The sequence below is a fragment of the Halichoerus grypus genome, chromosome 6 (assembly GCF_964656455.1).
Source record: "Halichoerus grypus chromosome 6, mHalGry1.hap1.1, whole genome shotgun sequence".
In the NCBI taxonomy this organism is placed as follows: Eukaryota; Metazoa; Chordata; class Mammalia; order Carnivora; family Phocidae; genus Halichoerus; species Halichoerus grypus.
Genome location: NC_135717.1, coordinates 28343233 through 28358092, shown reverse-complemented (window position 1 = coordinate 28358092; position 14860 = coordinate 28343233). Strand labels below are relative to the sequence as shown.

The 14860-nt window shown below is 45.9% G+C and overlaps 1 protein-coding gene across 1 annotated transcript; it reads right to left on the bottom strand.

Moving 5' to 3' along the window:
* Positions 1-13555: 13555 nt before the first annotated feature.
* On the bottom strand, positions 13556-14654 carry LOC118550420 (peflin-like). Its single transcript, XM_078074075.1, is given in 2 exon segments — positions 13556-13972; positions 13975-14654. Coding segments are annotated over 2 exon segments (867 nt in total). The 5' UTR covers positions 14639-14654; the 3' UTR covers positions 13556-13769.
* Positions 14655-14860: the final 206 nt, after the last annotated feature.

The following is a 14860-nucleotide window of genomic DNA, read 5'->3' as shown; positions in this document are numbered from 1 at the left end:
CCGCTATGCGGCGTGGTCTATAGCCAATAGGCGTGCCTCTCTCGCGGCGCTCGGTCCCGCCCCTTTCAGTTTTCGCTCTCCCGGGTTGGGTGGGTGGTGACAGTCTGGAGGGACCTCACCAATCAGCGAGCCCTCTAGGTGCTGCGGGAGGAGGGAGGAGGAACCGGGACTGAGACAGGTTAGAGCCCTCCCCTGTGGGTGCTGCCGTCAAGTTAGTGCTTATTAATCCTTCCATGATCTGCTCACTGCTCACCTCTGCAGCCTCAGGGACTAATTGTCAATGGTTACCATGTATTAAGCCTGTGGTTCTCAAACTTGAGCGTGCCTCAGAAGACTTGTTAAAACAGATCGCGGAGCCCCACCGCTGGGATTTCCGATTTAGTCAATCCAGGGTGAGATCCGAGAACTACATTTCTAACAAGTTCTCCGGGGATGCTGGTGCTGCTGTTCTGGGGATCACACCTTGACACTGTCCTAAATGCTTTACACACGTTGGCTCATTGATTTCTCTATTATGTCTCCCATGTTACAGAGGAGGAAACTTGAGTCTTTTATGACTGACGAGGCTTAACCAAGATCATCAGCAGATGGTGGAAGTGAGATTTGAATCCAGGCAGGCCTCTTAATAATGGGTAGTCTAATGGCACTTAATAATGGGTAGTGCACCTAAGGAGTCCAAAAGCTATTTGTGAATAATTGAGGAACTTTGAATAAACTCTACCATCCCAAGGAAATGAAGAAGAAAGAACATGGGAATAATCTAACCAAAGCTGAGTGTGAGATTCTGTGCTTCCATTTAGGAATCCAGTTCGGTGATTCCTCCCATTGCCAGAAGACCAACACCTGTGACCTAGATGCTAGAACAGTGCCCTTTAAACTGCTAGTCTTAACCCATAGTAGGTTTTGAAATCTATTTATCAGTGGCTCCCAATGAATGTATTTTCAATGAAATGGGATGGAACAAATAGAAAACAAGTATTGGGGTTTTGGGGGGAACTTTTGTTTTGAGTATGAACGTGTGTCCTGATTCTTGGTGTATTTCTCAAAGTGGGTAGCAGTGAAAAAAAAGTTTGAAAGCCATTGTAACCTAGAGGAGTCCATTCCCATTCCAAAGTAGATTAATTTTGACCTTGTGGAACACAGATCTGTTCTGTAAACTTAGAAAGGCCCTATTCTGTCACACTTCCCTATTCTGTAAAACCCACAGAGCCTGAATTCCTGACCAACATCTGAAGAGATTTATAAGGATTAACCAAATTCCATAGGTAAAATGTTTGAGCTCCTCAGAGAAAAGCACTCCTGGATATATTGATGAGGAACTAAGAGAGAGAGGCAAATAATAATATGATTGATTGATTAATGGTGGAAATCATACAATAACATCCTTTAGCACTCTGTGTGTGATAGGCATGGCTCTAACGCTTTACTTCAAGTCCTCACCAACAACTCACACAGCAATCACCTAATACACAGTGTTGGTGAGGATGTGGGGAAACGGGCATTACCATTCCCAGCTGGTATGTGTGTATATTGGCCCCACCTTCTCGGCAGGCTATTTGGCAATATCTAATCAACCTTTCACACCCTACCTATGACCCACCAATTCTAGTTCTAAGAATGTATCTTATGGATACACCCACATCTAATCACCAAGGATATATACATAAGAATATTCACTGTAGCGCTGTTTATAGTAGACAAAATCTATATGTGCCTGTCAGAATGGCCAAAAGAAAAACAAGTGACAATGACAATATCAGAGGCTGGTGAGTATACATTCATTGCTGGTAGGAAAACAAAGAAATCGGTTTGGCTAGTGCTGATGAAGCCAAGCATATACTCACCGTACAACTCAGTAATCCCACTCCTAGGTGTTTACCCAGGAGAAATAAAAACTTCTCTCTACACAAAGCCAGTATGAAATACTAGCGGATTTATTCATAACTGTCCCACCTGGAAATGACCTAATGTTTTCCAACTGGTGAATGGATATAAATTAGCTGTGGCGTATGTCTGTACCATGGGATAATAAAGGCTCAATAATAAAAAGGAGCTGGCCACTGATACATGCAACAATGTGGATGAATCTCAAATGCATTGTGCTTGGTGAAAGAAACAAGACTCAAAAACCTACATCCTGTAGGATTCCACTTATGTAATGTTTTGGAAAAGGCAAAGTCCCTTTGGAAAAGGTATGGAAAGCTCATCAGTGGTTGCCAGGGGCTGTGATAATGAAGGGGACTGTCCATAAGGATGCACTAGGACGATTTTTGGAGTCATGGAACTGCTCTACATCTTGGTTGTGACTACACAATTGTATGCATGGATCAAAATGCATAGAGCTGCCCAGTTGGAAGAATGAACTTTATTGCATGGATACCTCAATCAACCTGACTTTTTCAAAGTTCCCGGAAATACCAATATTGTCAGTAGAGAAACTGGTTAAGTAAATTAAGGTACAGTCATAAATGAAACACAATCATTTGAAAGAAGAGTGAGTTCTAAACATATACATATGTAATTATCAGCAATATGCATAGATAGGAATTTTTAAAAGCGTAGTCCAGTAGACAGTATGCGGTATGTCACCAATGGTTCAGAGAAAGGAAAAATACTAAGTATTTGTTTGCCTACACATGGGATGCCTCTGGAAAGATACACAAAAAAGTAAAGCAAAAATTGTCCCTGAGAAGGAGGACTGGATGACTAGAGGGTGATGGTCAGAGAGAGACTTCTGTCTTAATCCATAGACTAATTTTGATTTAAATTTTGATTTAATTATGTGTATGCATTACTGTGCATAGCCAGGTATGCGCAGGGGTAACCTGTTCACGCCTCCTCTTGACTGCATTAAGTACCTTAACATGCTCAATTCTGGAAAATGTAAGAGATTTAATACCTCCTTTGACCAAGGGGAGCAAGTGGATAATCCATGTCTCGGGTGGACATTCCTTATTCATTCATTCATTCATTCATTCATTCATTCATAGCACAGGCAGGGGGAGGGGCAGAGAGAGAGGGAGAATCTCAAGCGGACTCTGTGCTGAGTGTGGAGCCGACACAGGGCTCGATCTCACGACCCTGAGATCATGACCTGAGCTGAAATCAAGAGTGGGACGCTTAACCGACTGAGCCACCCAGGCGCCCCTTGGGTGGACATTTCTGAGACATATTCTACATAGTTCCTTAGGGGATCTCTACTGGGATAGCCCGGGCAGTAAACATCCCCATAACCCACTACTGCATTGGCTTCACCCCCTTCAGTATCCCCACTCCAGTTTCCCAGAATTCTTCCCAAAATAAACTATTTGCAAACCAGCCCTCGACTCAGATTCTGCTTTTTGGGGTTAAACCAAGCTAGGGCAATGACCTTCCTATATATAGAAAGTCCATGCAGAGTCCCTGCATGATGCCTCATTACTGCAGTCAGTTTTCTGACTCAAGATCATGGCAACTGATCATTTCAAGTGGAGTAAATGGCTGCTTATGAGCTTCATGGAATCTGAATCATGAGGTCTTATGATGACAAGATGAGAATTTTATCGTTGTGTCTCACTTTTTATTTCATTGTTAGGCGATATTGTAAGCTGATGCAGATCCATGGAACTGGTATGTACACAGAGCATTCTGAGCAAGGCAGGGAAAGACACCCGAAATGTCTCCTTCAACCACAGAAACTTGTTTTGATGTTTTAATAATACAGGTTCAGGTGTTGGCATATGGGACCGCTGCCTGTTTCTGGAAATGGAAGTCTTACCAGAACGCAGCCCTGCCTGTTTTCTATGCATAGACTGCGCTTGTTTTCATGCTGTAAGAGCTGAGTAGTTCCAACAGAGACCACATGTCCACAAGCTTAAAAATATTGAATCTGGCTCCTCAAGAAAAAATTTGCTGACTCCTGATTCCTTGTACTGTAATTTTTCCAGGAAAAGGGTATATGATTTAACAGATAAACCATTACTGGGGGCGCCTGGGTGGCTCAGTCGGTTGAGCGTCCAACTCCTGATCTCAGCTCTAGGTCTTGATCTAAGGGTCCTGAGTTCGAGCCCCATGTTGGGCTCTGCGCTGGGGGTGAAGCCTACTTAAAAAAAAAAAAAAAGCATTAAATAAATAAAAAAACAGATCAACCATTATGATTCTCTGAGCAATAGCCAGTAATAAGAAACGTGACACCTGACACTTAGGAAGCCCTTACGATGTGTGTGTTATTTCTTGTCATCCTAAAAACAACTGAGAGGCAAGTTGTATCAATCATCCTTGTTTATTATACAGAGAAACTGGTGTTTGGAGAGTTTAAGTGACTTCCGAGCACTTGGCAAAGTCAGAACTGGACCCCAAGTCCAGTGACCCCTACGTAGCTATTTTTGGTTACCCTGAAGTGAGAAACACCTCTCCTTCTCCCTCCTCCTCCCTCCTCTCCCTCCCTCTCTTGCTGCTGGGCCTTGGCACATGTCCATCCCTCAGCCCAGAAATTTCCTCCTCTTCCTCCCTAGTTGATTCCTGCTCCTTTGTCAGGTCTCAGTTTATACCCTGGCTCTTCCTAAAACTTCCCTGGCCAGATTAGGCTCCTTTTCTCAGATCTATTTTGGGAGGTGGGAGGGGCTGAGAAAAGGGATGGGTATGGAGACAAGAGAAGGCTTCCAAGTAGAGATGCACCACACCCGTGCCCCTGGCCCCCCCCACCAAAACCCAGGGTCATGCCCCCTCCTTGGGGGCAGACCACTTCCGGTGCCCGAACCATGTTAGGGTCTAAAGGTCCAGCCTCCTTACCCCAGATTGGGACAATTCTTTGGGATCTCCTCGACTTCAGAGCTTCCTGAGGGGGTAGGTCGAGGCCTTTTTTTCCAACTTCCTCCTCCCCTCCCCCAAGACCCTCTCTAGATGTTGACCCCAGTGGCCCTCTCGAACAAATGCCCACAGTCAGCTTCCCAAGGAACCCATGACTCAATCCCGGAGACCAGTAATAAGTCTGGTGGCCTCTGGTCCCCTGCCTGCTCCACTTCCCCAGGTTCTCGAGGGTGACTCATCACTCAGCAATTCCAGAGCAGAGGGCGTTCCCTGCACTGCACCTGGAGGGCGGCAGGAACGTTGAGCAACGTCATCCTCAGACGGTTCCAGAACTCCCCCACCCTCCACCACCGCCATGACAATGCTGCCCACATGCACTGGGCTGCAATTCTATTTCACGCCTGGTGCCCACACGGATTGCCTTGCAGGACAGAGACCTTGCTTATCGTGATCATCTCTGACACACATATCTGTAGAATGACCAAATGAATGAAGGGCTGCCAGGCAGCTCATCTCACAGATGAAACGGACATTCAGAGAAGTAACCGGCCCCAAGCAAGTAGACAGTGTGGTAGAGCTGGGATTATACCCCCGTCCTGCTCTCCAGTGACTGAGAAAATGCAACCCACGGAAATCACAGGTTCCAGCTTCTGAACTGTGGCATAGACATGGTTCTCACATTGGAACATTGACGCGTGGGAGGTTTTAATGTGGAATTTTTTGTGTGGGGGGGGGAGTTGGGGAAGGCAGTGGATAGTAATGTCAGCCCTTTGGAGGAAGTAAAATGGATTTGCCGGGTAAAATGAGAATGCCACTTTCTAAAGGTCTTTTTCAGAGGGATGAGCTATAAATTTATTCAATGTCTTGTTTACAAAAAGGATTAGGGATTAAGGAATTCTTGAGGTAACTCTTGCTGAAATATGTTTTATTAGAGGAACCCAGCTGGACAAAGTTCAGTTCAAATGAGTCAAGTGTCTTACCAAGACTTAGTCACCTCCCTCCTAGTAGGCATTCCTTTTAGGACCTGCAGCAAGAGGTTGTAAAGATTAGGAATAAAAAAGATCTGTAGATGGAATTTTACAAATTGGAGACAACTACATTATAGAAATAGTATCTCCTCGTTAGATAAGTCAAGGCAACTTTTGAAAATACGACATGCCTCCACATTGGCCATTCATGGCCCCTAAGGCTATGGCAACCAAATCCAAACCATTGATTCAAAGGGATGGGTCGGAATCCCAGGGAATTCAAATTCTTTCTGCATTTGTTAAGGGAGAAATAGCTTCTGTCTTTATTTGTAATATCGTTGCACTGAGCACATTCCAAAAAATAGGAGTGGCTGTTGTTTTTCACACATCCCTATCCTAGGTACTGTGTGAAGCATTTTGCATGCACCATTTAGCTTATTCCCAGGAGGTAGTTGCTATTGTTATCCTGGTTTAAGGGTGAGAAGGGGAATGGAAGGCTCAGGGGGGCAAAGTGACCTGCCCAAGTTCAGACAGCTGGGCGGAGACTTGGTGCCTTCACAGTCTGATGCCACCTCCAAGGTTTTCCATTTCATTTGCCCAGCAAGTGGACAGATTATTTGATATTCCACTTGAACTGGGCAAATCTATAATGTGTGGTTGGTTCAATGAACTCACAGATCCATACAATAAGGACTTTTTCATGCTGGAAAAGAATGTAGGATAATATTGATGCCCTCCCCCAAAATCTCCTCCAAATTTTTGTCACAGGTAAGACTTCTCTTTCCTCTTCGACCTCCAATCGTTGTGAGAATATACACGCTAAACCCAAAGGAGAGAAGGGTCAAGCACTTGGCTCAAGGTCACATAGGGAATGGGTGGCAGAGCCAGTCTTGAACCCAGCCAGGCAAGGTGATGTCTGGGTGGGTCACCGCGGCTGCCCTGGCTCTTGATGACGTTCTTACAAACACATCCTTGGCCCCTTGCTGCTCTGACTTTCCTACCTATGACACCACTGCAGGGTCCTGGTTATCTGCTCAGCTTCACTGTCACTCAGAAGTGGGTGTGAATGCTGACAAGTTATGTGTGCCTCAAGCATGAAGCCGAAGGAAGGCAGAAAAGGTCTGTACCAGCCCGTGCTTCGTCTTGGCTAGCTCCTGCCTTGTGGGCTCATCATTCTGAAGACTCTTCTTGTTCCCAAGCAGGGTGATGCATGTGTCGGGACAGAAATGCTTGACTTCCGGAGTCCATTATTCTAGGATTTTTTTCTAAACTATCAAGGCTGTCAATGGAGAAATACATCAGTAGAACGTGAGTGTCCAAGTAGGAGAGGGGCCCTCCAGTGATCCTAATCTTCCTGCCCATCTGTGTCCCACAAAGCCGACTCCACCTGCTTTCCATCTACTTCGACATCAGCCACGTGGTTCTCGAACACTGCGGGTACATACACCTTTGGGGACTGGTTCTTGCTAAAGACACTGCACAGAGCTTACTGGTCAATGAGGAAGACAGAATTAGTCAAATATTTCATTATACACTGAGATAGGAGCTATAATAAATACAGAGACAACAGGGACCCTGCCCTACACTGAGGAGGAGGCTGGGGGAAGCTTCCATATCAGCATCAGCATCTATTCTTCTGTAACAAAACTATCCTCAAACTTAGTGGCTTAAAACAGCAACATTTATTTTTGTCCACAAAGCTGCAGTTTGGGCAGAAATGGGCCCGGACAGCGAGTCTGTTCCCCATGGCATCAGCCAGGGCAGCTTGACTAGGATTGGTGGGTCTACTTTCTTAAAGATATAATTTTCATACCATCAAATTCACCATTTTAAATGGTACAACTCAGTGGTTTTGAGTAGATCCACGAGGTTGTGTCATCCTCTTCACGATCTAATTCCAGGACATTTTCATTCCCTTAAAAGGAAATCCTGTACTCATTAAAAGTCACTCTCCATGCTTCCCTCTCCCCAGCCCCTGGCAACCACTACTCTACTTTCTGTTCCTATAGATATTAACATTCTGGGCGTTTCATATAAATAGAAGCATACAATATGTGGCCTTTTATGTCTGGCTTCTGTCACTTGATGTTGTCAAGATTCTGGAGGATCCACTTTTAAGATGGTTCATCACAGGGCTGGCTGGCAAGTCAGTGCTGGTTATCAGCTGGCTGTCACCCAGGGATACGGACCAGGAATCCCAGTTCCCCTCCGTGGGGGCCCTGCCATGGCTACTTGGGCTTCCGTATGGCATGGTGGCTGGGTTCCAAGAGTGAGCCTCGCAAGAGAGCCAGGCAGAAGCTTTTCACCTTTTATGAAAGTCACATAATGCCACTCCTACCAAAGTCACGCAGTGGCACTCTGATGGGAGTCTCAAGCTCACCTGGATTCAAGGCAAGGAAACACAGACCACACATCTCATGGGCAGAGTGTCAAAGTCACCTTATAAGAACAGCATGGGCTATGGGAATTACAGTTGTATATATAAAATGGCCACAGCTCCCCCAGGGAAGTGATGTTTGAGCTGAGAGCTAAAGGATAAGTAGGTGTCGGCCAGGCACAGTGGTGGAAGAGCATTCCAGGAACATGGAACAGCATGTGGAAGGGCCCTGAGGTGAAACAATGAGCACATCTGAGAAACTGAAAGCAGGCTCAAGTGACAGGGTCAGAGAGACAGAGAGGCACAAAGGGAATATGAAAGGGCAGATTGCATAGAGCTTCGTCTGTCATGTGCTTTAAGCATCTGTTGCTTCTTGTGGCACCTGGGTGGCTCAGTCGGTTAAGCAACCGACTCTTAATTTCGGTTCTGGTCACGATCTCAGGGTTGTGAGATGGGGCTCCGTGCTGGGCAGGGAGAATGCTTAAGATTCTCTCTCTCCCTCTCCCTCTACCCTTCCCCCTCCCTCTCTAAAAACAAACAAACAAAAATCCCCTAAACACCTGTTGTCTCCACTCAGCTTCCATTGTCCATTCTTCTAAGGACAGCACCCTAAAGTTCCATTGGGGAACTGTTAACTCCCTGCTCCCCAATCCTTTTAGTGGGGCTGTAGGAGTGGGCATAAAACCCAGGTCTAGCCTGGATCTACTAGATTCTACTCACACCCACCTGAGCGATTGGCCCAGGAATGGACATGTGCCTTCGGCAGGGCCAATGAGATTCAAACCCAAGACATCAGCTGGAGTTTTGGACAAGGGATGTAAACTTTCTTTGGGGCTTAGTAGGAATCATATAGCTGGAAGTGCTGGGTGTCATCTCTGACCGTGAGTTGAGAACCAGGCTGACAATGTCACCAACAAAGAGAAAAGCAGAACCAAGTAATAGAGGCTCTTGAGCTCCTGGACCATGATTGAAACCAAATTCACCACTGGACATTTTATTTTATTTTGTTTTATTTTTATTGTTTTTAAGATTTTATTTATTTATTTGAGAGAGAGTGTATGAGCAGGGGAAGGGGCAGAGGGACAAGCAGACTCCCCGCTGAGTGAGAAGCCTGAAGCAGGGAAGCAGGGCTTCATCCCAGGACCCTGAGATCATGACCGGAGCTGAAGTCAGACGCTTAACCGACTAGCCACCCAGGTGCCCCTTATTTTATTTTAGTCATCTCTACCCCCAAGGTGGGGTTCAAACTCACAACTGTAAAATCAAGAGTCTCATGGTCCTCCGACTGAGCCAGCCAGGCGCTCTACCACTGGACATTTTAGATATGTGAGTCAAAAGATTTTGGTTTAGGGAGATTGATTAGACTTTTTATGCAAATCAATTCTCCCTATTGGTAGGAAAAATTAATGTTAAACACAGCTAGACGTACAGATTCTTAGCAGGTTTAAAACCTGACTTGTGCCTGGGTCCCTGGCCCTCTTTCTTTATATTTTATGGATTGCTCTAGCTGCTGCTGGTGTATATATGGTGGCCTTAAGCAAATTAGTGGGAGGACCCCTCCGGAAAACTTTTTAAAAAAAAATCTCCTTCCTTGAGAAGACTCAACCATATCCCAAGAAGAGCACAGGCTGAAAACTGCAATCTCCGACTGCCTACTCGGTGGGGAGCATTGATTCAGGGCACAGTGCCAAACTGCATGCCAGTGATGCCCTCATACCCTCCCCATAGATGGACACCATTTTTTAAAGGGTTGATGAGATGACCCAAGTTGTTTCAAGGATCCCATTCAAGTACCACAATGGTCAGAGAAGAAAACAACTTCCAGAATCTCTCCCAGAGATCCAGAACTTGCCCAGAAACACTTAGCAAAACTCTCCTCATATCCCATTCATCTAAGTTGGGTCTCATTTCTATTCATCTCTTAACTGATTGAGGTAAAATTCACATAACATAAAAATCACCATTTTAAAGGATACAGGTCAGTGGCTTTTAACACCTTGACCACGTTGCGCAACCACCACCACTATTTCAGAGAATTTACATCACCCCAAGGGGAAGCGCCATCCCCATTAAGCAGCCACTCCCCACTCCCTGCTCCCCCCCCCCCCCCGCCCCGGCCTTGCCAACCACTAACCTACTTTCAGTCTCTATGGATTCGCTTGTTCTCGATATTTCATATAAATAGATGCATCTAATACATGGCTTTCTATGCGTGGGTTCTTTCACTTAGCATGTTTTCAAGATTCATCCACCATGTCGTGCGTATCAATACCTCCCTGCCTTTTGTGGCTGAGAACTAGTCCATTGTTTGACTAGACTAGACGTTATTAATCCAGTCAACTGTTGATGGACACTTAGGTCGTTTCTACTTTTGGACTGTTATGAATAAAGAGGCTGGGAGCATTTGTGTGCAAGTTAATATTTAAACACTTCTTTTCCATTCTGAGGTATATGCTTAGACATGGAAGGGCTGGATCATATGGCAGGTTTGGTTTTTTTTTTTTTTTTTTGTCTGTTTACCTTTTTGAGGACCTGCCAGACTATTTTCCACAGAGAATACACTATTACATTCCTATCGTGTAAGCCTTCCAGTTTCTCCACATCCTCACCAAAAATTGTTATTTCTTTTTTGTTTTTTCTATAGTCGTCTTAGTGTCTGTGAAGTGGCATCTCATCATGGTTTTATGTGCATTTTCCCAGTAACTAATGATGTTGAGCCTTTTGTCATCTGCTTGTTGGCCATTTGAGTATATTCTTTTTTTTTTTTTTTAAGGTTTTATTTATTTATTTATTTGAGAGAGAGAGTACAAGCTGGAGGGAGGGAGAGAGGGAGACGGGATGCATACACCCCACTGAGCAAGGAGCCCGATGGGGGGCTCGATCCCAGGACCCCAGGACGGTGACCTGAGCTGAAGGCAGACCTTAACCGACTGAGCCACCCAAGCGCCCCATGTGAGTATCTTCTTTGAAGAAATGTCTTTTTGAACCTCGGCCCATTTTATTTATTTATTTATTTAAAGATTTTATTTATTTATGTGACAGAGAGAAACACAGTGAGAGAGGGATCACAAGCAGGGGAAGTGGGAGAGGGAGAAGCAGGCTTCCCGCGGAGCAGGGAGCCCGATGTGGGGCTCCATCCCAGTCCCTGGGATTATGACCTGAGCCGAAGGCAGGCGCTTAACGACTGAGCCACCCAGGCGCCCATCCTCGGCCCATTTTAAAATGGAGTTATTCGTTTTTCTTGTTCTTGAGTTGTAAAGATTTTTAGGGTTTGTTTTTTTTTTTTTTGCATATTCTGGATACCAGAGACTTATCAAATGTATGATTTGCAAACATTTTCTCCTATCCTGTGGGCTGTCTTTTTACTCTCCTGACAGTGTGCTTTGGTGCACAAATGTTTTCAATTTTGATAAACTGGAAATTATTCATTATTATTATCATCACTCTATTGTTGTGGTTGCTGCTGCTTGTGCTGTCGGTGCCACATTTAAGAAACCACTGCCAAATCCAAGATCGTGAAGATTTGCCTCTAGGTTTTCTTCGATGTATTTTATAGTTTCAACTCTCATATTTAGGTTGTTGATCCATTCTGAGCTAATTTTTCTAAACAATGTGAGTTCAAGGTCTGACTTCCGTCTTTTGCATGTGGCTATCCAGTTGTTCCATGACCATCTGTTGAAGAGATTATTCTTTTCCCCAATGAACGGTCTTGGCACTCTTGTCAAAATCCATTAACAATGGATATATGGGCTTATTTCCAAAATCTCAGCTCTATTCCATTCACTTATATTGTCTACACTTTACGCCAGTGGCAAACTGTTCAGGTATTGTAGCTTCATCGTAAGTTTTAAATCATGAAGTGTGAGTCTTCCAACTTTGTTCTTTCCCCAGATCCTTTTGGCTTTTCAGGGTCCCTTAAAATACCATATAAATTTTAGATTTGGCTTTTCCATGTCTGCTAAAGAGGACAATGGGATTTAAAAAAAAAAGATTTATTTATTTATTTGAGAGAGAGAGAGCTGGGTTGGGGGGAGGTAGGGAGGGGAAAGCAGAGGCAGAGAAAGTCTTAAACACATTCTGTGCTGAGTGCAGAGCCTGACAGGGGGCTTGATCTCATGACCCTGACATCATGACCTGAGCCAAAACCGAGAGTTGGAGTCTTAACCAACTGAGCCACCCAGGCACCCCTTATAAAATACCTTTTCAATGGCAGTCATCTCCTGATCTGTTAGACTCACCATACCCGAATAATTATAAATCCTATATTGTAAAACATTCAAGTATAGTATTGAATAGGATTAGCAAAAGTAGGCATTTTTCTCTCGTTCCCAATCTTAGACGGGGAAGCTTTAAGTCTTCCATTACTGCATATGAAGAGGGTTTTTCTTGTATGCCCCTTATCATGTTGATGTAGTTCCTTTCCAGTCCTGGTTGTGGAGTATTTTGATCGTGAAAGGGTGTTGGATTTTACCAAATGGTTTTTTTCTGCCTCATTTGGGATGTTCATGTGATTTTTCTCCCCCTTCATTCTGTTACCATGGTGTTTTTGAGTGGAATGTTGTATATAAGTCTGTTAGGTCTAATTGCTTTATGGTGTTCAAGTTGTCTCTCTCCTTATTGATTTTTTATCTAGTAGTTCTACCAATTGTTGAAAGTAGGGTGCTGTAGTCTCCAGCTATTATTGTTGGACTATTTGTCCTTCAACTCTGGTAGTTGTTATTTCATGTATTATAGGGCTCTGCTTTAGGTACATATAGATTAATCATTGTCATATCTTCTTAATGGATTTCCCCTTTGATCATTACGTAATGTCCTTCTTTGTCTCTTGTAACAGTTCCTTTTTTTTTTTTTCCCAGAGTTTTGTCCTTTGATTGAAGCTTACAGTTTCACTGAACTTTTGGCCCCAAAAGAAAAAAAAAAAAAACGCAAATAAAAAAAGAGGATTGGCAGTGGGAGGTGGCAACTGTCCCCTGGGGATTAAAGCCAAGCAGAGAATGGCAGGCAAGGGAGGGTTCCAAGCTGCAGAGGGGGAGCCTAACCAAGGATGCCCAGAGAGCAGCCTGTCCGAGCTCCCTGAGCAGGGACGGCACCCAGGCAGTGAGAAGTCAACATGTGCAGATTTGGGGCATGGGGCTGGTGGAACCCAAGCCACTTGGTCCCACGGACAAACCTCTCTCATGCTTGGTTAGCTTCCACTTTGGGGAAACTGGGTTCACTGGACAAGATGGTATGGGTGAGGGGGCTCAGGTGCAAATGGCAAGAGGCTGATGAACACTCACCCCTGGTGTCAGGGTGCAGAAGGGACAGCTAGAGGCTGGAGCCCTACTCACTCCACTGCAGTGACTGACATCTTCTGCTCCTGGCGCAAGGCTGGGCCATTCAAATGCTCAGGGCTCTAAGGACATTCAGCTTCCAGGCCTCTCTTAGATCAGGCCACTACTTGTGTGGCCTCAGCCTAGGTCCCCATGATTTGGTGACGGGGAGACTCCCGGCCCTCTTCGGAAACAGTGCTGCATCAGGCAAGGGAGAATCTTTTTCTAGGAGGGGCAGGAAAAGAGGAGAGGCCCACATGCCTCTCCCACTCTCAAGAGCCAGGAAAGTCCCTGGTACGCTCTGTTCTCTCCAGAGGGGCTGGCTCAGAGCATCCGAGAAGCTGTCATGGTGACGAAGTCCTCGAAGCTGAGTTGAATGTTGCCCTGCACGGCTCTGTCCTTCTCCCAGAAGGCCTTGGTCACCACCTGTAGCTGGGTGCACACCTGGATGAAGCGGTCTAGCTGCATGGCGGGGTTGGCGGAGCGTGGGCAATAGCGGGAGACCAGGAGCTGGGTGAACTGGGGCTCAGCTTGTAGCCCATCTGGGACAGAGCTTTCTGCAGCTCCATGTAGCTGATGGAGCTGGAGCAGTCCCGGTCATACTGCTGGAAGAGTTTCTTCCACTGCTGGATGAACTTCCACAGGGCTGAGAAACCATAGACGTCAATGTGGCCTGACTTCGTCTTGTCAAACATGTTTATCATCATGAGGCATGTCTCGTCATTGAAAGAGGACCAGTTGGAGTTGACCAGAGCCTGCTTCAGCTCCCTGATGGAGATGTAGCCACTGTGATCGGCATCCACTGACTGGAACCAGGAGTAAGCCTCAGGATCCACATTGGGAGGAACACCACCTGGAGGAGGTCCCTGTCCATAAGGCCCAGGATGCTGGGCACTGTAGGAATTCAGAGGCGGCTGACCATAGGGGCTCCCTGGGGCCGCTCCACCATATAGTCTTCCTGAAGTTCCAGAGGGGAGTCCCCCAGGGTTGGGGTGTCCACAGAGTCCCCCACCAGCTGGTGGTCCATAAGGCCCTCCGGGGGCAGGACCCCCTCCGTAACCACCACTGGGGGGTACCCCACTGCCATACTGCCCTCCACCATGGGGGGGTCCAGGGTAGTAGCTGCCCGGAGGGGCTCTGGGCGCTTATCCTCCAGCTCCTGGGCAGCCCTGCCCATACGGGTAGCTGGCCATGGCGACTCGACGTCACCACAGTTCCTTTTTTTTTAAAGATTTATTTATTTATTTTACAGAGTGGGGAGGGGCAGAGGGAGAGAGAACCTCGAGCTGATTCTGTCACGCTGAGCACAGAGCCTGACTTGGGGCTTGATCCCAGGACCCTGAGATCATGACCTGAGCTGAGACCAAGAGTCTGATGCTCAACTGACTAAGCCACCCAGGCGCCCCTGTCTCTTG